Raw genomic sequence first — 24202 nt, forward strand, 5'->3', positions numbered from 1 at the left:
GAATACTCTGTTCAGGAATCACAAGAGGGGGTGATACACTTGGAAAATGCCGGGTGACATGGGGAGGTTTCAGTTAGGTTAGATAACGGTCAGACAGTGATTCCAGAATCAAATACTTGATTGTAAGGCACACACAGGAGCAGATATAGACTCAGATCACAATTTAGAAGTGATAAAGAGTAGGCTGAACTTTGAGATGAGTCAGGAAGGAGTAATAGGCAAGGAAGTGGGATATGGAAGTACTAAGGAATGATGAGATACTCTTGAAGTTCTCTAAGGCTATAGATACAGTAATAAAGAATAGCTCAGTAGGCAGTGAAGTGGAAGAGGAATGGACATCTCTAAAAGGGGCAATCACAGAAGTTGGAAAGAAAAACATACATACAAAGAGGGTAACTGTGAAGAAACAATGGGTAACAGAAGAAATACTTCAATTGATTAATCAAAGAGGGAAGTACAAAAGTGTTCAGGAAAACAGAAATAAAAGACGCTGAGGAATAAAATAAATAGGAAGTGCAGGGAAGCTAAGATGAAATGGCTGCATGAAAAATGTGAAGAAATCGAAAAAGAAATGAGTTTCAGAAGGACTGACTCAGTATGTAGGAAAGTAAAAACAGCCTTTGGTGAAATTAAAATCAAGGATGGTAACAGTAAGAGTGCAACAGGGAATCCACTGTTAGATGCAGAGGAGAGAGCGGAGAGGTGGAAAGAGTACACTGAAGGCATCTATCAGGGAGAAGTCTGATGTGACAGAAGAAGAAGCAGCAGGAGTCGATTTAGAAGAGATAGGTGATCCAGTATTAGAATCAGAATTTAAGAAAGCTTTGGAGGTCTTATGATCAAATAAGGCAGAGGAGATAGATAAAATTTGATCAGAATTTCTAAAATCATGGGGGAAGTGGCAACAAAACGACTATTCATGTTGGTGTCTAGAACGTATGAGTCTGGTGACATACCATGTGACTTTCAGAAGAATATCATTCAAACAGTTTTGAAGACTCCAAGAGTCAACAAGTGCAACAATCAGTGTTAACAGCTCATGCATACAGGTTGCTGATAAGAATGATATACAGAAGAATGGAAAACAAAATTGAGGATGTGTTAGATGACAATTAGTTTGGCTTTAGGAAAGGTAAATGCGCTAGAGAGGCAATTCTGACAGTGCAATTGATAATGGAAGCACAACTAAGGAAAAATCGAGACTCATTCGTAGGATTTGTCGACCTGGAAAAAGCATTTGACAATGTAAAATGGTTCAAGATGTTTGAAATTCTGAGAAAAATAGGGGTAAACTCTAGGGTGAGACAGATAATATACAATATGTACAAGAGCCAAGGCAGAATAATAAGAGTGGACAACCAAGAATGAAGTGCTCGGATTATAAGGGTGTAAGAGGGGGATGTAGGATTTTACCCCTATTGTTCAACATACACATCGAAGAAACAATGATGGAAATAAAAGAAAGGTTCAGGAGTGGGATTAAAATTCAAGGTGGAAGGATATCAGTGATATGAGTTACTGATGACTTTGCTATCCTGAGTGAAAGTGAAGAAGAATTACTTGATCTGCTGAATAGAATGAAGTCTAATGAGCACAGAATATGGACTGAGAGTAAATTGAAGAAAGATGAAAGTAATGGGAAGTAGCAGAAAAGAGTACACCTAGAAACTTAACATCAGGATTGACGGTCAGGAAATAGATGAAGTTAAGGAATTCTGCTACGTAGGCAGCAAAATAACCAATTACAGACAGAGCAAGGAGGACGTCAAAAGTAGACTAGCACTGCCAAAAATGGTATTTCTGGCCAAGGGAAGTCTACTAGTATCAAACATAGGCCTCAATTTGAGGAAGAAATTTCTAAGGATGTACGTTTGGAGCACAGCATTGTATGGTTGTGAAACATGGACTGTGGGAAAACCGGAACAGAAGAGAACCGAAGTATTTGAGATGTGGTGCTACAGGCAGATGTTGAGATAAGGTAAGGAATGAGGAGGTTCGGCACAGATTTGGAGAGGAAAAGAATCTGTGGAAAACACTGACAAGAGAAAGGGACAGCATGTTAGGACACCTGTAAGACATAAGGGAATGACTCCCGTGGTACTAGAGGGAGCTGTAGAGGGCAGAAACTGTAGAGAAAGACTGAGATGTGAATACATCCAGCAAATAACTGGGGATGTGGGTTCAAGTGCTACTCTAGATGAGGTGGTTTGCACAGGAGAATAATTCGTGGAGGACTGCATCAAACCAATCTGATTACTAATGACACTAATATAAAAACCTGGTGTGACTACGAGTCAGGTGCCCATCGGGATGAACTGCCAGATTGTGGGAAAGAGCAAGTAGACCATCCTGTGGCACGACATGCAGCTGAACCTAACACACTTGATTTCAGTGGCTGCCTTACTACCCAAGCAATAAGGATTATTCCCTCCACCACCAGCTTTTCTGAACTGAGCAAATGGGAGTTACCCTTACAGCAAATTCTCCACTCCCGTAATTATCCCAGCTCAACCTATGGTAACATACTGTCCCCACACCCTCCACTCTACAGTTTTCACCCCTCTGTCCTGTCATCTCCTCCCTATTCTTACCCCCACCCTATTTATTTGCTGCCCTCTGCGAACGCATCTGCCCGTCTTTCCCTGCTTCTCTCCTTTCTCACTCTTTTTTTTCCTCCCACCTCCCTGCCCCTCAACCTCCAGATGCTGCTCCTGTTGGCATTCTAGTCCCTGCACACTCCCCCGGGTAGATTTCGTCTGTCTCCTCACCCATACACTACTATCCCTTCCCCTTCCCCGCACCATCCAGATTGCTGCTTGCATCCCTTGCATTCTGGCCTGAGATGCTGGAGCTGGCAGTCATGTGTGCATGAGGTGTGCTTGTTTGTGTGTATGAATGGTGTGTGTCTCTCTCTTGATGATGAAGACTGTGGCCAAAAGCTTTATGTAAGTGTCTTTTAATTGTGCGTGTCTGCAATTTAATGTGTCTTCTTTGCAGTAAGTAGCACTCTGCCTTTTCCTACATTGTCGATATTCGTACGTAGAGTTTCCTAGGCTACAAGGAAAATATTATGTTTGCAGAATGGTCTCTGAATATATTTTTAGTAGTATATATACATTTTCCTGAGAGCATAGCACTAAAGAAATTCTAGTATATACAGGGTGTTACAAAAAGGTACGGCCAAACTTTCAGGAAACATTCCTCACACACAAATAAAGAAAAGATGTTATGTGGACATGTGTCCGTAAACGCTTAATTTCCATCTTAGAGCTCATTTTAGTTTCGTCAGTATGTTCTTCCACCTACGCTCAGTGGAGCACGCTATCATGATTTCATACGGGATACCCTACCTGTGCTTCTTGAACATGTGCCTTTACAAGTACGACACAACATGTGGTTCATGCATGATGGAGCTCCTGCACATTTCAGTCGAAGTGTTCGTACACTTCTCAACAACAGATTCGGTGACCGATGGATTGGTAGAGGCGGACCAATCCCATGGCCTCCACGCTCTCCTGACCTCAACCCTTTTGACTTTCATTTATGGGGGCATTTGAAAGCTCTTGTCTACGCAACCCTGGTACCAAATGTAGAGACTCTTTGTGCTCGTATTGTGGACGGCTGTGATACAATACGCTATTCTCCAGGGCTGCATCAGCGCATCGGGGATTCCATGCGACGGAGGGTGGATGCATGTATCCTCGCTAACGGAGGACATTTTGAACATTTCCTGTAACAAAGTGTTTGAAATCATGCTGGTACGTTCTGTTGCTGTGTGTTTCCATTCCATGATTAAAGTGATTTGAAGAGAAGTAATGAAATGAGCTCTAACATGGAAAGTAAGCGTTTCCGGACACATATCCACATAATATATTTTCTTTCTTTGTGTGTGAGGAATGTTTCCTGAAAGTTTGGCCGTACCTTTTTGTAACACCCTGTATAGAAGTGTGGAAACAGTAATTTTTTTTAACACAAAAGGAGTAGCAGGGCAGATGGTGGTGGTCGTAGTAGTGGTGGTGGTGGTGGTGGAGGAGGAGCGTACCTCCATCTTACACCATGTTATAGTTCGTGGGGTGTTCATGTATGTATTAAGATTATCTACCTCAAGAATCTGAGCTGTGGAAATTCTTACATTCCTGTCTGCACTGTAATCTTTACTTATTTCATATATTGACACAGTTGTATTATTAGTTAAGGTGTTCTGTTCGTAATTCAGTAGGAAATATCAATTAGCTATTTCTTAACCTTTAAATTTCAACATAGTCTTCATAATGTAAAGTTCATCTAATATGTCATTTACTGTTCACTGAAGTAAGGTGAATAAAATTGTTTAATGTTATGTTAAAATTGTATTGGAATTTAATAATTCTAATAGAAATTCGCATAGAGACTTTTCGATAATTCGTGTCATACGTAGGCATGCGCACAACATAAGTAACACAAAAACAGAATTTGTACTTAATTGATAAAATATAATAAATCATTTTGCAGGTTAAGTTCTTAGGTGAGGAAGCAGAAGATGCAGGAGGAGTGACTAAGGAATTTTTTCTCTTGCTAATGAGGGAGATATTGGATCCAAAATATGGAATGTTCCGGAATTATGATGAAACACGAGCAATATGGTTCAGTGAAGATTCATTTGAGGATCCAATAATGTATTATCTCATTGGTTAGTATAGTTTTACTGCAAATCCTATATACTATATGTAGCTCAATATAAGATGAGCCTGAATATATGATGACCCTCAGTTTCAAGAGGTTTCTTTAGGTCTACCTAAAAGAGATAACATTAAACCTATTGTAAACGTATGCCTTTTTTTTTTTTTTTTTTTTTTTATTTCTGTGCTTTGATAATGTTGCTGTTGTGGTCTTCAGTCCTGAGACTGGTTTGATGCAGCTCTCCATGCTACCCTATCCTGTGCAAGCTTCTACATCTCCCAGTACCTACTGCAACCTACATCCCTCTGAATCTGTTTAGTGTATTCATCTCTTGGTCTCCCTCTACGATTTTTACCCTCCACACTGCCCTCCAGCACTAAATTGGTGATTCCTTGATGCCTCAGAACATGTCCTACCAACCGATCCCTTCTTCTAGTCAAGTTGTTCCACAAACTCCTCTTCTCCCCAATTCTATTCAATACCTCCTCATTAGTTATGTGATCTACCCATCTAATCTTCAGCATTCTTCTGTAGCACCTTATTTTGAAAGCTTCTATTCTCTTCTTGTCCAAACTATTTACTGTCCATGTTTTACTTCCATACATGGCTACACTCCATACAAATACTTTCAGAAACGACTTCCTGACACTTAAATCAATACTCGATGTTAACAAATTTCTCTTCTTCAGAAACGCTTTCCTTGCCATTGCCAGTCTACATACAAGGAGAAATAAAATAAACAAAAAGAAATGTTTCAGGGTAGTTCTTATCTTCATTTCCGTCATCATTATCATCCATCGTCATGATCAATATCATTGCCTTCATTTATAAGCCTTCAGGCATTTCTTCACCCCCTGACACTCCTCTCATAGTATGTCATCTCCTGAGACATCCTTGGCATTGGATATGCAGCACTTTTTGAGTCCTCTCATTATAGATTCACTTCAGATTCTGCCCCAGACAGTGAGGATCCACTGGCCCAGCAAGGAAAAAATTATGTTCCTTCCCCCCAAGGACTGACAGCATGGTCTACTTGAAGTAGCCTCACAGTAAAGCTACTGTGAGTGACCCTTAACAAGTCTGTTCACAACAACATCTATTACCTGAAGCTGTGTGGTCATGCCACTAGGAATTATTACCGGATCTGTGTTTGCTCTTTGCTGATCTTTACTTCCTGTGTGTGGTGTCACCTGAAAAAACCCAGCACCAACATTTTCCTTGTGTTGAGCAAAGAGCCTGGTATTCTTTTCAGAACAACGTTAAGCCAATGTAGCATCAGCTCATTTGTCGTCCATCTCATTGCTTGGCATCTAGAGGTAAGTCCTTCAGGCAGCTTTTCTTTTGGTATTGCTTTCCAGCGAAGAATCACATATGGTGGGGAACTTCCTTCGATCTGCTGGTGCATCCAGCATCAATATTATTGTGGCTTTTTCATTGCCAGAACTCCTTGTGGGAACATTTTTAATGCTCTTCATATCAGTAGCAACATTCAATGACATATCAGAATAAACAGGTGTCTAATTGCCATTGCCCATATGGTCTAGCAAATAGTCATCCTGTTTCCCGTGATTGTATGATGCTGATATGAAGGTATTATTTCATCACACACTGTCAGAAGTCACTGAACTAGCATTACTGTGTTGTGAGACTTTACCTCTTCATCATCCTCACACAACAGCCAGTACATGCTTTGAATTCCATAAGGCGTATAGTTGGAAAGCCTTCTTTACCTCCAGTGCCTACAGTCAGATAATTTCTTAGGTACTTAGTAAGCCTTCATTGTGTTTCTGTTGCACATACTGAAGAACTTGCTGTTCCAAATTATGAAGCTTTCTCTGCTTTGGCCTCCTGAAAGTGTGTAGGACTAACATTGCTTAACTGAACTTTCATCTGACACCCTACTGCACCATTTATGGCTTCTGCTTCATGAATCACCGTTAACTTAAAATTAGCACCTTATTGTCTGTGTGAACTTGTTGGGAACTGCAGACTCTTAGATCCATGTTTCACAGCTGAGTCAAGGCTGTATTTCGCATCCATTATTGATTGCTGCAATTTACTGTCCTTATAGCACTGACAATAGAAGGAAACTGAAAGACAATAATACAGTGTTCTCTTGGCTCCCTACAACCAAATTGGCAGAAACCGTACAAACTCAAGTTAACAGCATAGTTATCTTTGAAAATCAACAGTGCTGTAGGGCAGTGGCAGCTTTAGCACTGTTGTTTAAGTTCACCGTTCCATTGTTGTGTGTTATTTTGAGACTTTTGTATGAACATATTTTTGTTGACATTAATTTTATCTCCTGGCTAAAGACTAGATTGGGGCCACCACCAGTCATGGTTGTGTGTCTCTAAGGCTCACAGGTTGGCATCAAGTGAGTTGCGTGTATCCAGTGGGATGATGCATGGTCTAGTCGCATTAAGTGACAACTGTCTGTCTTTGACATCAACGTGCGATAACCACTCACAGATGGCAAGTGGCAGCAGTAGCAGTGGAGGATGTATAAGGTTTTGGAAGGATGCAGAGAACACTGCAGTTGTTGTCTTAATGCGGAAATGGAGCAAAGGGCCTGATCATTGGCTTTCAGACCAAGGCTGAAAGTATATCTGGAATTGCTAAGTTCGTAAACTGTCCTCATGCTGCCGTGGTAAAGTATATTGTGCATGCCAAAATGGCGCTATCCGTAATGACCGCTGAGGCAGCTGTAGTACACTACAGGTCATAGATGACAGGGGTGAACGACAGCTGCAAAGATGTGTACTGGTCAATAGATGTGCAGCTGTTGAGCAATTGAATGCCCAGATAAACCGAGTGGCTACCAACATTGTTGCCTCAATGATCATTCAGTAAACATTGCTGTGTATGGGCTTCCGCAGCAGGTGCCTGATTCATCCATGCTGAGTGCTATTTGTCAGTGACGAAGGTTGGAATTCACCACACAACACTGCAACTGGACATCCATTGAGTGGCAACAGGTAGCCTTTTCGGATGGATCACATATTATACTCCATTGGGCAGATGGCTGTTGGCATGTATGGCGTGAAACGTCCGAAAACTAACACCCTGCAACAATAGTCAGATGGATCCAGGCTGGTAGACATTCCGTGGGTAATCCTGTCATTCTGGAAGGCACAATGAATTACCATATCATTGGGGACCATGTCCACCTCTAGATGAAGTTTGTTTTTCCTTGGCACGATGGCAGGATGTGCAATGTGTCACACAGCTTACAGTATAAGTGCGTGGTTCGAAGAACACCAGAATGAGTTTGCCACACTGCCCTGGTCACCAAACTCCCCGGATTTAAACCCAGACAAGAATCTGTGGGACTACTTCAATAGGGCTGTTCACGCCATGGCTCCTCAACTGAGAAATGTAGTGTAGCTGGCCACAACATGACTCCACATCCCTGTCGGTACATTCCAGAACATCTTTGACTATTTTCCTGCATGTCTTGCAGTAGTGTACGCTGCAAGAGGTAGTTATTCAGGCTTTTGATAGGTGCTCACATTAATGTGATTGGACAGTGTAACTTCACATAGCAATTTAAGCTGTATGGTTCCTGCCGAACAACAATTTATGAAGGCATAACTTTGCTTGTTGCAATACAGAATATGTTATTAGTTTAAGATATTAACCATTCTTATTCCATTCATGCTGCATACATTATTTTCTGTGTTACAATTGGCAGATGAGATCATGTGTCCTATGCAATGATTGGTTGACAGAAGTAAACTGAGCAGCAGCTACCTTGATTTTCATACTTTTGAAGCTAACATACCAGTTTTGATGATTTTCATATGTGTATTTGTGTATTACAAAAGTATGCATTTTCAGTGGTAAACAATATGAAAGATTTCCGAAAACATCTCATTTTTAATATGGTTAACTATGCCAAAGATGCAGGAAGTGTGACATTGTTATATAATACTTTTGCCTAATTGACTACACATTGTAAAAACATTGACCTCGGCAGCAATAGCTTAATCTGTGAATGTAAGATGACCCTGTATTTATCAAATGAAGAATTCAGGAAAATACCTCGTCTTATAATTGAATGGACAAGGTCTGTTCAAAAAGTGTCAGCAATTTTATAATTTCACGGGTTGTATTAGTCCAGTTAGCACAATTTTCATTTTTGTGTTGGTAAACACATATGAAACGTACCTGTTCACTGGTAGTGTATCGGATGTTTACTCTGTTGTCATTTCAAGAGGGTTAACGTGTTTGCTTAAGAGTGCAGATTATTGATTTGTTTTAAAAATGGATCAGAGAATTGAGGTTAAATTTTGCTATGAAAATGGAATAGAATGTAACAATGTCTTGAAAGTGTTGAATATGAGTGTATAAGAATTTCCAAGATGGCCACAAAGAAGTTGAGGGTAATGAACATATTGGACACCCCAACACATCAACTACTGATGAAAAAGTGAAAGAAATTATCATCATCGATTACCATATCACAATGGGAGAAGTTGCTGATGATTTTGGCATATCAGTTGGTTCGTGCTATGAAATCTTTTCGGATGTTTTGGGTATGAAATGCCTGAATTTGTGGTGAACAATTTGTGACTTTTAAACCATGATAATGCACATGCTCAAATTTCATTGCCTGTTCCTGAATTTTTGGCATAAAAACAACACTGTATTTGCTAGACATGGCCCCACATTACTTTTTTCTGTTTTTAAAATTAGAGGGAATCTTAAAGCTTAAATGAGATTACAAGCGATCACTGAAAGAGCTAAGTGCTGTCCCAGAGATCAAGTTCCAGAATTTTGGAAGAAGTGCAGGGATAAGTGTGTAATATCTCAATCGGGACTACTTCAAAGGAGATAACATTAATGTAGAGAAATAAATAAAACAATTTACAAAAAATGTAAAGTCTTGAAACTTTTTGAACACACCTCATATGCGGTGTGATTAGCATAATATAGTAAGATTTTACAGTCAGAATAGTTGCTAGAAAGAAAGAGGAAAACATATATATACCAACAACTTTAATCTTAGCACAATTCAGTGCACCTTTAACCCATATGAACACAGCCCCTGATTCATTTACTTTAAGACGATTCCTCGTCCTAAGAACCAATGGCATTGTAGACATATAATAAGATGTACCATGATCTCTGTTATACACTTCACATATGTGAAATGTACGATAAGCAATAACTTCTCGGCTGTTAAGTCTCCAGCCTTCATACAGGCTCCTCTTCACCACCACGTACAAGAGTCACAGTAACCCAACTGATCGTGAACGGGCCAAATACCTCATGAAATAAGTGTTAAACGAAAAAACTACATTGAACAAAACTTGTCTAGCTTGAAGGGGGAAACCAGATGGCGCTATGGTTGGCCAGTTAGATGGCGGATATCAACTGCATTTTTTTAAATAGGAACCCCCATTTTTTATTACATATTCGTATAGTTCGTAAAGAAATATGAATGTTTTAGTTGGACCACTTTTTTCGCTTTGTGATAGATTGCGCTGTAATAGTCACAAACATATGGCTCACAATTTTAGACGAACAGTTGGTAACAGGTAGGTTTTTTATATTAAAATACAGAATGTTGGTACGTTTAAACATTTTTTTTTTTTTCCCTGGTTGTTCCATTGTGAACTTATCATTTCTGAGAACACATGCTGTTACAGAGTGATTACCAGTAAATATCACATTAATGCAATAAATGCTCAAAATGATGTCTGGTGACCTCAATGCATTTGGCTATATGTGTAACAACATTCCTCTCAACAGCGAGTAGTTTGCTTTCCGTAATATTCGCACATGCATTGACAATGCGCTGACGCATGTTGTCAGGCGTTGTCGGTGGATCACGATAGCAAATATCCTTCAACTTTCCGCTCAGAAAGAAATCCGATTAAATCAGATCCGGTGAACGTGTGGGCCATGGTATGGTGCTTTGACGACCAATCCACCTGTCATGAAATATGCTATTCAATACCGCTTCAACTGCACTCGAGCTGTGTGCCAGACATCCATCATGTTGGAATGTTGGAAGTACATCGCCATTCTGTCATGCAGTGAAACATCTTGTTGGAGGCAAGAGGATCATTCTGTAGTCAGCTTCAGATGCCGGTTCTCTAAATTTTCTCGACAGTGTTCCTCGAAAAGAATGTCACCTTCCCTCCAGGGATTCCCATTTGTGTTCCTGAAGCATCTTCGTAATAAACTTGCATGTTGTTTGGACATACCAGTAACAGAGCAGTCCGTCTCTGAATGGTATACTTATACAATTGTCCTGCATGAATGGTTTCTTGATTATAAAGTTTAAAACTTTGGCTTTAGTTTTGCTATCTTCGACTGCCACGCCAGGCTGGTCAACATGTGACTGGATTAAAGCTGTAGACTCAGTCAGCAATTTCACACAGGACCAGAATTTTCTCAGTTTGTTGTTAAGGTATGATGGTAATAGATGTATGCTTTGCATCTTTTCACAAATGCATGAATTTTGTTCTTGTCGGCATTTGTGTCTTCTCTTTTGAACTGAGAGTGGTACAGCCTTTGTTTCCTCAGCGTTTTCCAAATGTCATTAGTAAATCATGGTGGGTCTTTCCCGTCCTTAATCCACTTACTAGGCACATAATTCTCCAGACCGCAATTATGGTCTGCTTAAACGTTGCCCATAATTTGTCTACGTCCATCTTACTGGAACTAAGTGATGTCAGTTCACTGTCTAAGTGAGATGCTAACAACTACTTATCTGCTCTTTATAGGAGAAACTCTCTCCTAGCCTTCTTAACTGATTATTAACTTTCATAACTATAGTTGCTATAATTACATCATGATCACTAGTCCCCGTTTCTACACTGACATTGTTGACAAGGTCCAGCCCTTTTGAAGCTACAAGGTCTAAGATATTTTCATTGTGTGTGGGCTGCAGAACTAATTGCTCAAGTTAGTTTTCAGAAAACTTGTTCAAAAGCATGTCACATGACTATCTGTCAGTACCTCCTGCAGTGAATCCTTAGACATCATAATCTATACTTGGTAGGCTAAAGTGGTGTTAAATTAGTAATGCATGATCTGTGTATTTATGTGCTACTGAGCATAGGCATTCTGTGAATGACTCTAGAACTGCCACAGCAGAGCCGGGTGGCCAATAAAAGCATTCAACTATTAGCTTGGTAACACCTAGACGTTTTATATGTGACCCACAACTTTGACCTCAATAGATACAATGTTTTTGTCAACTGCAGTGAAAACTCCCCCTCCTATGGCCTCTAATCGGCCTTTCTGATATACGTTCTGTGACTTACTAAATATCTTAGACCTTTCCACTTTGGGTTTCAGCCAGCTTGCAGTCCCGCGAGTAATTTGAGTGCTAGAACATTCCTGGAGTGCAATAAATTCAGGAACTTTGTTATGAATGCTTAGACAATTTACTGATAAAGTTTTGACAGTCGAAGTGTCTTTACACTTAACGTGGTCTGACTTCCCTTGCTGAGTATTGACTGGCGAGTGTTCATCAGAGTACTTCAAACTTATTGCCTAGACTAAAAAGCCCTCATGTGCACACCCCAAGTACTCTGCTACCCTAGTAGCTGCTTCCTTTGTGTAGTGCACCCCTAACCTATCAAGGGGAGTCCTACAAATGCCCCTCTGACAACGAAGATCTAGAAATGTGCAGCCAAGACCGTCATAGAGTCAACGAATCCTTCACCACTTCCACCAGCCGCTGGTGTGAACTGAGGATGGCCTCAGAACTGATGCTACAGGCATCTTTGGTGCCGAAGTGAGCCACAACTTGCAGATGGCTGCACCCTGGACGCTCCATAGCTACAGGCAATGCCACCCCCCACATCTCAGATGACATGCTTCGGCAGACATACCGAGTGCATGTTGGCTTTCTTTCCAGCCCTGATTGCTGCCTGCCTAAGGGGTTCCATAACACGCCTAACATTTGAGCTCCCGATAACTAGTAAACCCCTCCCACCATTTGCCTGCTTGGACCTTGCTGAAGGAGTGGCCACCTTCCAGTCACAGTGTGAATGAACAAGACTAGATGACCAGTTTTCATATTGGGCCTCCGCTTCGAGCAAAGCAAATGCATTACCACCTGCCACTCACTAAGCTAAGATAGCGGATCCACTATGTGAGCACACTAGTAGGTGCCACAGTAGCAGAACCCATGGACAAAACAGATGACACCTGAGATGTCCCATGCAGTGCACCAGGTTCTCCACCATCGCTACACCCTGAGGCAGCAGCCTGAATGTGTCTGACTGTAGCCAGAAGTGCATTCAGCTGTTCACAAAGTTCGGCCAGCTCCTCCTGCATCAACACACAGCATGCACACATCCTACCCATCCTATCAAGACTAACTGAAGATCTAAACTATAAAAACAGATAGAATCCTAGATACACAATGTGTCACCAATGGATGCTGATGCCTGCAGTACAGACTGCCAAATTTGAACTTACAAAATGCGAGCTTACAACTCTTAAACAGAAACATGCTTGAAATTTAATAAATATGCTATGAGGAAAAGACTGGAAAAAATAAACACTTAACTTTCCTTTCTATAGATCTGTATAAGGGGGGGATGACTCTCCACCCAAGATAAATTGCTGTATCCTGACTACCAAAAAATTCTCAATCCAGTCACAAATATCACTTGATACCCCATATGATTGTACTTTGGATAGTAAGTGCAGATGTGGTACAGAGTCAAATGCTTTTCAGAAATCAAGAAATACTGCATCTACTTGATTGTCTTGATCCAGAGCTTTCAGTATGTCATGCGAGAAAAGTGCGAGTTGTGTTTCATAAGATTGATGTTTTCATAATCCATGCTGGTTGGCATGAAGGAGGTCATTCTGTTTGAGAGCTCAGAATATATCTTAAGATTCTACAACAGATCATTGTCAAATATATTGGACGGTAGTTTTGTGGATCACTTTTACTACCCTCCCTGCAAATGGGTGTTACCTTTGCTTTCTTCCAACTACTAGGCACAGTTTTTTCTTCGAGACATCTACGATAGAGTATAGTTAAAAGAAGGGCTAACTGAGCCATGAATCCAGCATAGGATGTGATACGGGTTCCACTGGGCCTGGAACTTCAAGTAGTTTCAGTGATTTCAGCTGTTTCTCAATGCCACTGACACTAACATTCATTTCACTCAACTTTTCAGTGGTCCAAGCATTAAATTGGGGCATCTTTCTGGGGGTTTTCCTTTGTAAAGGAATATTTAAAAATTGGAGTTAAGCATTTCTGCTTTTGCTTTGCTACTCTCAATTTCAGTTCGTCTCGTCCACTTGGATCTGTACGCTAACAGCCTTTATAAATGACCAAACCTTCATTGGTTTTTGTGATAGATCATTTTACAGTATTCTCCTACAGTAGTCACTGAAGGGTTCACACATTGCACTCTTGATAGCCAGATGTGTTTCATTTAGTATCTCTCTATCTACAGCCCTATGCTTTGTTTTACACCTATTATGCAGTAGCGTCTGTTTCTTCAGAAGTTTCATTATAGTGATTGTATATCATGGAGGGTTCCTCCCATTGTGGACTGTTCCATTGGGTACATATCTATCCAATGCATGGTCAACTATTCTTTTAAACTTGAGCTATAGTTCCTCCACATGCCCCTGTCCGACGCTAAAAGTATCAAGTTCCTCATCGAGATATCACACCACTTTTATAGTAGCTTTAGTCATCTGTAGACCTCTTTTTACAAGGATATAGGACATGTCAAAGTATTTACAAGTTTAGACCAATTTAAAATAAGCTAATTCATATACACATATACCGGGTGATCAAAAAGTCAGTATAAATTTGAAAACTTAATAAACTACAGATTAATGTAGATAGAGAGGTAAAAATTGACACACGTGCTTGGAATGACATGGGTTTTTATTGAAACCAACCATATTACCAGACGCGTGAAAGATCTCTGGCGCGCGTCATTTGGTGATGATCGTGTGCTCAGCCGCCACATTCGTCATGCTTGGCCTCCCAGGTCTCCAGACCTCAGTCCGTGCAATTATTGGCTTTGGGGTTACCTGAAGTCGCAAGTGTATCGTGATCGACTGACATCTCTAGGGATGGTGAAAGACAACATCCGACGCCAATGCCTCACCATAACTCTGGACATGCTTTACAGTGCTGTTCACAACATTATTCCTCGAGTACAGCTATTGTTGAGGAATGATGGTGGACATATTGAGCATTTCCTGTAAAGAACATCATCTTTGCTTTGTCTTACTTTGTTATGCTAATTATTGCTATTCTGATCAGATGAAGCGCCATCTGTCGGACATTATTTATTTTTTACTTCATTAGTCCATGATTTATTCAGTTTTCAAATTTGTACTGACTTTTTGATCACCCCGTATTTACAGACTTCTAGTTAGACATAATCATTAGATTTACTTCTGGTACTCAATACTTATTTTTAGAAAAACTTATTAATTAATGTAATGTCACACTGTTCACTCATATCTCACTATCAATCACTGCACACACTATACACCCATTGTTTCATACCACCACACACACACACACACACACACACACACACACACACACACACACACACACACTGGTGATGTATGGGCCATATTCTGTACCACAACTTCCAATTTGCTATCCTGAAAAAACTGAGTCAGCATCCCTCCACAATGAGTGAGACGTTGAGCTCAGAAAGAAGAAGAGGTGTTAGTATTGTGCCATGCATAGCTTGGGGGTAAGCAATTTCTAAAAAGAAAAAAAAAGGATGGAAAAAACATAAAGTGAAGGTGTTATGTGGAATGTTGGATATTTTATAGTCATTATTATTTATTTGTACAACATTTTTTATGAAACCCCTACTCTGTTTTAGCTAAGTAAACCTTCAATGTATAAAACGTATTGCATAATAGGTACTTTTTAGCTGCCTTTATAAGTAAGTGTATTTTTGCAATTTCTTTAATCTCTTTTTGGTAATTTATTGTACAGTTTTATTCCTTGGTAGAAAATGCTGTTTTGAGTTTTATGTCTATCTTTTCTTGGTAGATGTAAGTTGAGTCTATCTCTTGTTGCATGGTCATGGACAGAGCTGTTTGTGCAGTAATTACCAATGTTATTTTTGATGTGTACAGCTGACTGATAAATGTATTCACATGGAGCAGTTAAAATCCCCAGTGTTCTGAAGAGATCTTTACAATGAGCTCGACTGGTATTTTTGGTTATTACTCTTATGTCTCTTTTCTGGAGTTTGAAAATTGTGTTCATATTTTGTGGATTTGTTCTCCAAAAAAGAATTCCATAGCTAAGATTGAGTGTACATATGAATAATATGTAACTAAAAGACACTGCATATTACACACTGATGATAGGATTCTAAGGGCATAACATGCTAATGACATTCTGTTTGCAAGTACCTTTGCGTGTTCATACCACTTCAACTGAGAATCAATATTCATTCCTAGAAATTTTGCATTTGTTGCACAGTCTATAAAGGTGTCATCTACATTTAATTTAACATTGTCATATTTCCTCTTCAAACTGAAATTCGTGGCGTATGTTATCTTTATGTTCAATGTCAGTTTATTGCTTATTGACAAATCATAAACTTCCTTGAGAGTTTCATTTGCTTTCTTAGCAAGGAGTTCTCTTGTTTTCTCAGTGACTATAATATCACTGTCATCAGTGAAGAGGATTTTTTTCACCATGAATAACACTAGTGTGAAAGTCATTGATTTGTATCAGGAATAGTAATGGTCGTAATACGCTATCTTGCGGAACCCCCTATATTAATGTATTTTGGTTCTGATAAGTGTTTTACTAAACGTTTAGATCTGTTTGAAGTATGTGTTATCTCTACTCTTTGTATCCTATCAGCTAGGTATGAACGAAACCAGTCATTAGCTACCCCTCTTATTCCTAATGCTTCTAATTTATTTAATAGGATCTTGTGGTTGACTGTATCAAATGGACTATTTCACTCCAATTTACGGAGCTTGTTAGCACTTGATGTTAGGTTGGCGCCATTAAAATGCATTGTAGTAATCGCTGCTGCTTGCTGGATCGCTGCTGTGTCTCGATGCTGATGCTGGCTCTAAATCTGGTTGTCTAGGGTAAAAACATGAGGTCCCGTGTTTTTTATGTGCTGTTGATGAGTGCCCTCCGCCACACACCGTTGGGTGGCTTGCGGAGTATGAATGTAGATGTAGATGTAGATGCCTTAGAAAGATCCAAAAATATGCCTCTTTATCAAGAGCATCAATTACAACTTTTTTGAATTCTACTATGGCTGACTTCGTATATTTGCCACTTCGGAACCTAACTGTGATTCGCTTAAAAGATTGTGTTTATTCAGGTAATTCATTAATCTGTCTTTTATAATTGCTTCTATTATTTTTGAGAATGCTGACAGCAGGGAAATGGGCCGGTAATTTTCTATGTCTTCTGCATTACCTTTGTTAAGCAAAGGTACAACTCTTGCCTGTTTTAACTGCTCTGGAAATGTTCCTGATGTGAAGGACTAATTTATTATATTTGTTAAAGGGAAGTGTATAATCCCAATGCATTGTTTCAGTACACACATTGGTACTTCATCTAAACCTACTGACTTTATTTTTTAGTTTTGGAACAGTTTTATTGACTTCATTCCCTGTGGTTGGAAGTAACAACATTGTATTTAATGCAACATTATTTACAGGTTGTAATGGTCGCCTAGTCGTAGATATTGCTAATTGCTATAATCGCACTATTTCACTCCAATTTATGGAGCTTGTTAGCACTTGATGTTAGGTTGGCGCCATTAAAATGCATTGTAGTAATCGCTGCTGCTTGCTGGATCGCTGCTGTGTCTCGATGCTGATGCTGGCTCTAAATCTGGTTGTCTAGGGTAAAAACATGAGGTCCCGTGTTTTTTATGTGCTGTTGATGATAAAGAACGAGCGAAACCAACAAATATGTAAACATCAAATATTTATTACTCTGGTGGCCATCTTAATTCCACTGTCCACCAAAGACCATGACACAACACAAAGTAGTACTTCCTTTACAAGTTCTTTGCATTGTTTATCCACCTCAAACAATAACACACAAACACACTTTACCAAAGTGACGTTCCGACTGTCTCTCGACCCTTCTTGCTGCTTGTATTTATAACATTGTCAAAGAACTACAAAAAAGAGATATAGTTTATAAGTCACATGTACATCTGTTATCATAATTTGTGCAGAAAAGTTATTAATTTGCATCGAGTGACATAATTTAACATGTTATTAAAATGACAGACAGATTTGTTGACTTGACAGAATAATTCTCTGTTACAAAAAGGCCGTTTTTTAGAAGTTTGTCAATTGACTTCTCTAATTTGCATAAATAAGTAAGTAACATGCATTATTAAGAATTACATTGGTTTTCGTCTAAAATAGGATTGATTACGTGAATACTGAGTGAAAACGCTCCTAGTGAACAAATAGGTTTCACTGGGTGATTTTTATTTAAGGAGATCCAAAATACCTAAGTTGGCCACTATTTTTCGTACTTCATATTAATTATTTAAGATGAACTTAGTGTTTTTGCATGATGACATTTGCTGTATCAGTGATCAAGTGATATTAACTTTTGTGTGGGTCAGTTATTCAGTATAATTTAATGGGTTGACTGTTTATGGAGACATGTTACGCAATCATTGTTAACATACACAATAACTTTTCTATAATCTAAAATACTCATTAAACTGGTTGAATTTGGAGGGTATCGCATACTTCATTAAAGTAAAGCCTTTAATATGTTCCGTTACAATACCCCCCTCGGGTAATACCATTTACAGAATGTTAATGATATTAGCCGACTAGGACAAATGTGTCAAATGGTTAAAATTTGGAAAAGTACTACTTTAATAATAATTTTTTTTAACTATGCATAATGTGTATGTATACAATGACCGTTACACCGTTTCAAAATGACTTTTTCCTGCAAATATTTTAGTTGTGTTGTTTCAAATGCACTTTGTGTTATGGCTTCCAGTATGACAGCACAATAAAAATATTTAGTAATATATGAAAGTTAAAAAAAAAATTGTTAATCTTTGCTCCCAGTGAGCCACATGGAAAATGATCAAAAACAGACACAAATATATCACATGCGATCTTAAGATATATGAAAAAAAATATATGTAAATTATTTCAAAGTCAGCTCTCATTGAGTCACAGAATAATCAAGATAATAGAAGGAACATAAATATATTACATAGGTAGACAGGTCAGATGTCCATAGGAAAATATTGCAACTGTCTGCTCTTTTTGAGCCACATAAAGGAAATGAAAACAAAGAACATAATTATAAGTATGGACATGATATATAAACACAAACACTAGAGAAGTCACATGTATGAATATAATATGCATTTGAAAAAAAAAAAAAAAAAGGAAAGTTTTTTTTTTTTATATATATATTGTCTCCCATTGAGACACATAGTCAAGATAGTACAAGAACATATGAATACCAAAATTGCACTCTTAAATTGGTCACAACATAACACAAACATCAAACTTGGTGAACATCTGATTAGCTGTAGAAAATTGCACACAAATCTTATGCCTAAGAAAAGAATAGTAACAAAATGATGGGTCTTGCACAACAATTTTTTACATTGTCTTTTATATTTGGTCCCATTATTCAACAATACAAACAGAAAATAATAAATGTTTGTCACCTCTTTGGGTGCATGGTTAAACTTGCCCCTTGCAAGTAAAGAAGATGTCTCCAAAATTAATATTCAATAGTGACAATAAAAATATAAAAACATTGTCTCAGAGATCTGGAACTTTTCCAGGGTATATAGGATGAGTGGTAGTTGCTATTTGACACACCCAGTAAAAATCTTTGCTGGTAAAACGCTTTACGGAAAATGGGTAAGTTGTTGTATTCAAACAGGGAAATGTGCTTGATCATGTTTATATGGTTTCAATTCAGTGATGTTTCTTAATCCAAATAACCTTCTTGATCTGGGAAAGATAAGTCTATACGCATTAGGATGTGGGCTTTCTTTTATTTCAAATGGACAAATGTCAATGTTTACTTTAACATATGGATAACCTAGCTCAACATCTTTGTCTACTTCAGTATTTTAAAACAATAGATCATTTTCAATTTCTTTAGTTCCTAAGTCTAATCCCTCTTTCCTACACTTAGACACATCCCTCTCTGTTTGCAAAGCATTGACATTTAAATATAAACCTTTGTTTTTATCTGTTCCTCTTAACACTGTGTTGCCACTAAACAAACTACTGTTTTCACCCCATTTTTTATGAAATCCACTACGGATTCTTGTCCACCATGTAGGATACAAGGTTGCACTTACCTTTGCTAATTCTTTCCAAAAGGCATCTTTGTTTATACAGTTTCCATAGTTGTTCCACAAAACTTCTAAAAACTTTTCCCCTTTTTCTTGAAAACACACATTTACATTCCATCCCTTTATATTTTCTTTAATATTATTATTATTACCATTCTCATAGATTAGTGTTTCATAGTTCCCAATAGGCAATAGCTTGTCCTCAGATACACATTCCCTAGTCTGCATTTCACTTAAATTAACCTCATTATTACCCATGTTTGTCACATCACTTACCTTTATCTCATCATCACTTTTCAATTCTACAAATACTTTTATTTCTTCCTCCACACTCTTATCAATAACATCACTTGATTTAGGATCATTATTTAAATGTCCCTCTATTACTTCTTCCTCCTCCTTAACAACAACCCCATATTCAGTTTCCCCCGTATGTATCTGAATCTCAGCAATTGAGTCTTTTGCCCCATTAAACACTTCATCATCCCCCTTCGTATCAAACAAACCCCCCAAAATAGATTCTATTTGTGGTGTGTCTGACTTGTTATTAACACCAGTATCTTTTTCAGCCCAACTATGGAACTCTGCAATACCTTCAACTTCTGCACTTTCACTAACTACCTGTGCTTGAACACTGTTTTTATTAACTGTATCACTTTTACTCATAGTATCCCAAAACCTATTATTAAATTCTAATTTATTCATTCTAACAACATCAGTATTTTCATGGTACTTACTCTTTACATTGTATCCTCTCCTTTTCCAGTTTCGGTTATGTGTTGTCCTGTCATAATATTGTCTAGCCCCAAAACTACGGACATCTAGTGGGACTGCCCACCGTTTCCCGGTTGGTTCCCTCGGTCTGTCCGTTTGTAGTTGTTGTTTTGTTCACTAGTTTCAACAAACCCCCTTCTATCTGGTTCTCTTCCCCAATACCTATTTTTATCATTCCTGTTATCTCTCCTCCATCCTCCCTCCTGTGTATTGTTTCTGAAATCATTTTCATATCTCTTATCTCCCCTATTTGGAGCATTATTTCCAGAATTTTCAAAGTCTCTCCTCCCATAATAATCTCTATTTACATTCCTGTTCCACCCCCCATACTGGTTGTTGCCAGAGCCAAAACTTTGGTTATTTTCTCTTTCCAAGGCCCTATCTAATCTATCTACAAATTTCAGGAACTCTTCCATTGAATCGTCTGGTCCATGGACCAATTCCCACTGCAGTCTCTCTGGTAACCTTCTTTTTAAAACATCAATTTGTGTCATAAAATCAAAAGAGTTATTCAAATGAGCCAGTTTTTTCAATTGATCTCTGCAAAATTTTTGCATTCCCCCTACTTTCCCTCTATACACTGGTCCATTTAGAAATTCTGACTTTAATCTGGCTTGTATGGATTGTGACCAAAATTTACAAATAAATTTAGCTTCAAACTCTTCAAAAGTATTCCAAGAATCATTATTCTCATTTGTCCAGGATAGGGTCTCCCCTTCTAGAAACCGTTTTACTAACTTAATTTTTATGTTATCTGACATTCCTACAACAAACATATCCTTACATTGGTCAATAAAGTCAATAGGGTGCAGATTTTCACCAGGAAAGCATTTCACTTGGATGTGCCCATACATTGTATTTTGATTGTAAAACATTTGTTTTGACATCAATGTATCTTCCAATTGTGTATATTTAGTGTGTATATTTTCTACTTTTGTGTCTACATTAGTGGTATACAGGTTGTATTCTTGTTTAAGGTTTTCTGATGTTTTGTCTATTCTCTGATCTAATCTTTCAACTTCAGTATCTACTCTGTTGTAGATGACAGCAATGCTGTCTGTGTTAGCTTGTATGTTTTCATTTAAACTTTCAACTTTAATTTGAAATTCTTTTCTGAAGTGTATCAACTGTTCTCTAGTGTCCTTACTGAGGGTAGTTTTAATTTCCTCACACTTCTCATTGAGATGAGTATTTAATAGATCAAAATTCAAACTTAACTTATCCAGTCTATCTGTGTTTTCTTTAAGTTTCAAACTTACTTGTTCACTCGATTGTTTAAGTTGCGAGCTTATTTGAGTTGCAAACTCTGCTAGCCACTCTGTTAAGTTTAATTGTTCACCATCCCCTGGTTTAATTTTTACATTTCCTACGATCTCATCACTCTCAGGTAGAGACATGTTCACTATTAATTTTGTAAATGACAACAACAACAACAACAACAAAATACCTTGCTTTATGTAGCTATGCTATGATGTCGTGGTCGGTGTTCTTGTTGGCTTTCTTCACTTTTATTCGGTTTTATCGAAGCTGAAGTCTTGATTGATGAATTCCATTGACATAATCCAGATGTTAATCTTCCAAGCGGTGTGATGATAGTTTTTCGTAGTCGCACATACACACGTTTTTTTTGTTTTTCACTTTCACATATTTTCACTGTGGCCACACTGCACAAATAAACTTTTTTGGAGTGCTAAGCACTTACGAAATTTATCGCTGCCCTATTATTATCGATGCACTTAAAGATCCCGGACGAGCCCCCACTTTTGTAATGGTCGCCTAGTCGTAGATATTGCTAATTGCTATAATCGCACTATTTCACTCCAATTTACGGAGCTTGTTAGCACTTGATGTTAGGTTGGCGCCATTAAAATGCATTGTAGTAATCGCTGCTGCTTGCTGGATCGCTGCTGTGTCTCGGTGCTGATGCTGGCTCTAAATCTGGTTGTCTAGGGTAAAAACATGAGGTCCCGTGTTTTTTATGTGCTGTTGATGATAAAGAACGAGCGAAACCAACAAATATGTAAACATCAAATATTTATTACTCTGGTGGCCATCTTAATTCCACTGTCCACCAAAGACCATGACACAACACAAAGTAGTACTTCCTTTACATGTTCTTTGCATTGTTTATCCACCTCAAACAATAACACAGAAACACACTTTACCAAAGTGACGTTCCGACTGTCTCTCGACCCTTCTTGCTGCTTGTATTTATAACATTGTCAAAGAACTACGAAAAAGAGATATAGTTTACAAGTCACATGTACATCTGTTATCATAATTTGTGCAGAAAAGTTATTAATTTGCATCGAGTGACATAATTTAACATGTTATTAAAATGACAGACAGATTTGTTGACTTGACAGAATAATTCTCTGTTACAAAAAGGCCGTTTTTTAGAAGTTTGTCAATTGACTTCTCTAATTTGCATAAATAAGTAAGTAACATGCATTATTAAGAATTACATTGGTTTTCGTCTAAAATAGGATTGATTGCGTGAATACTGAGTGAAAAGGCTCCTAGTGAACAAATAGGTTCCACTGGGTGACTTTTATTTAAGGAGATCCAAAATACCTAAGTTGGCCACTATTTTTCGTACTTCATATTAATTATTTAAGATGAACTTAGTGTTTTTATATGATGACATTTGCTGTATCAGTGATCAAGTGATATTAACTTTTGTGTGGGTCAGTTATTCAGTATAATTTAATGGGTTGACTGTTTATGGAGACATGTTATGCAATCATTGTTAACATACACAATAACTTTTCTGTAATCATAAATACTCATTAAACTGGTTGAATTTGGAGGGTATCGCATACTTCATTAAAGTAAAGCCTTTTATATGTTCCGTTATAAGGTTTTACATTTGTTTTGGGGAATTTTTGCTGTAACTTCTCCCCAGACAGCTTTGCTTTTATTCTCTGCATTCTTTTGCCATTAAATGACTTTTTTGCAGCAATCAGCACCTTCCTATAGATCTTTCTTCATCTGTGATAGAAAATTAAGAATTCTGGATCATTGCGAATCTATTGCATGGAACTGAGGTGTTTAAGTGTTCAGAGGGACTTCTTAATACCTGCTGTTATCCACCTGTTTTTGTGAGATGTTGATACAGACACGCATACTTTTGGAAACACCTTTTCAAAGTTCATATTAAACAATGTGGAGAATTTAGACAATTTCATATTCACATTGGTTTCCTTATGCACTTCATCCCAGCTCTGTTTTTGTAGTTCCTTTGAAAAAATTTTTATTTTGGTTTCTGATAGGTGACGTTTATAGGGTTGTAGTTCAGGAAATGATTCAATGCTTGATTTTACTGTTGTTATTTGGCAGAGATCGTCTGATAGTCCGAGATCTTTTACAGCTATATCACATTTTTCCCTGTCCATATTTGTGGCCACATGGTCAATTACTGATGAAGTCGTTGTGGTAACCCATGT

The 24202-nt window shown here is 38.2% G+C and overlaps 1 protein-coding gene across 3 annotated transcripts in view; it reads left to right on the forward strand.

The window, feature by feature from the left end:
• The window catches only part of LOC126246314 (probable E3 ubiquitin-protein ligase HERC4), a 248291-nt gene that overhangs the window by 169754 nt on the left and 54335 nt on the right, over positions 1-24202 (forward strand). For all 3 annotated transcript variants that reach the window (XM_049948384.1, XM_049948386.1, XM_049948385.1), the window contains exon 17: positions 4492-4669. In XM_049948384.1, the coding sequence (XP_049804341.1) occupies positions 4492-4669 (178 nt within the window). The remainder of the gene's footprint in view (positions 1-4491; positions 4670-24202) is intronic.

The sequence above is a fragment of the Schistocerca nitens genome, chromosome 1 (genome assembly GCF_023898315.1).
Source record: "Schistocerca nitens isolate TAMUIC-IGC-003100 chromosome 1, iqSchNite1.1, whole genome shotgun sequence".
Lineage (NCBI taxonomy): Eukaryota > Metazoa > Arthropoda > Insecta > Orthoptera > Acrididae > Schistocerca > Schistocerca nitens.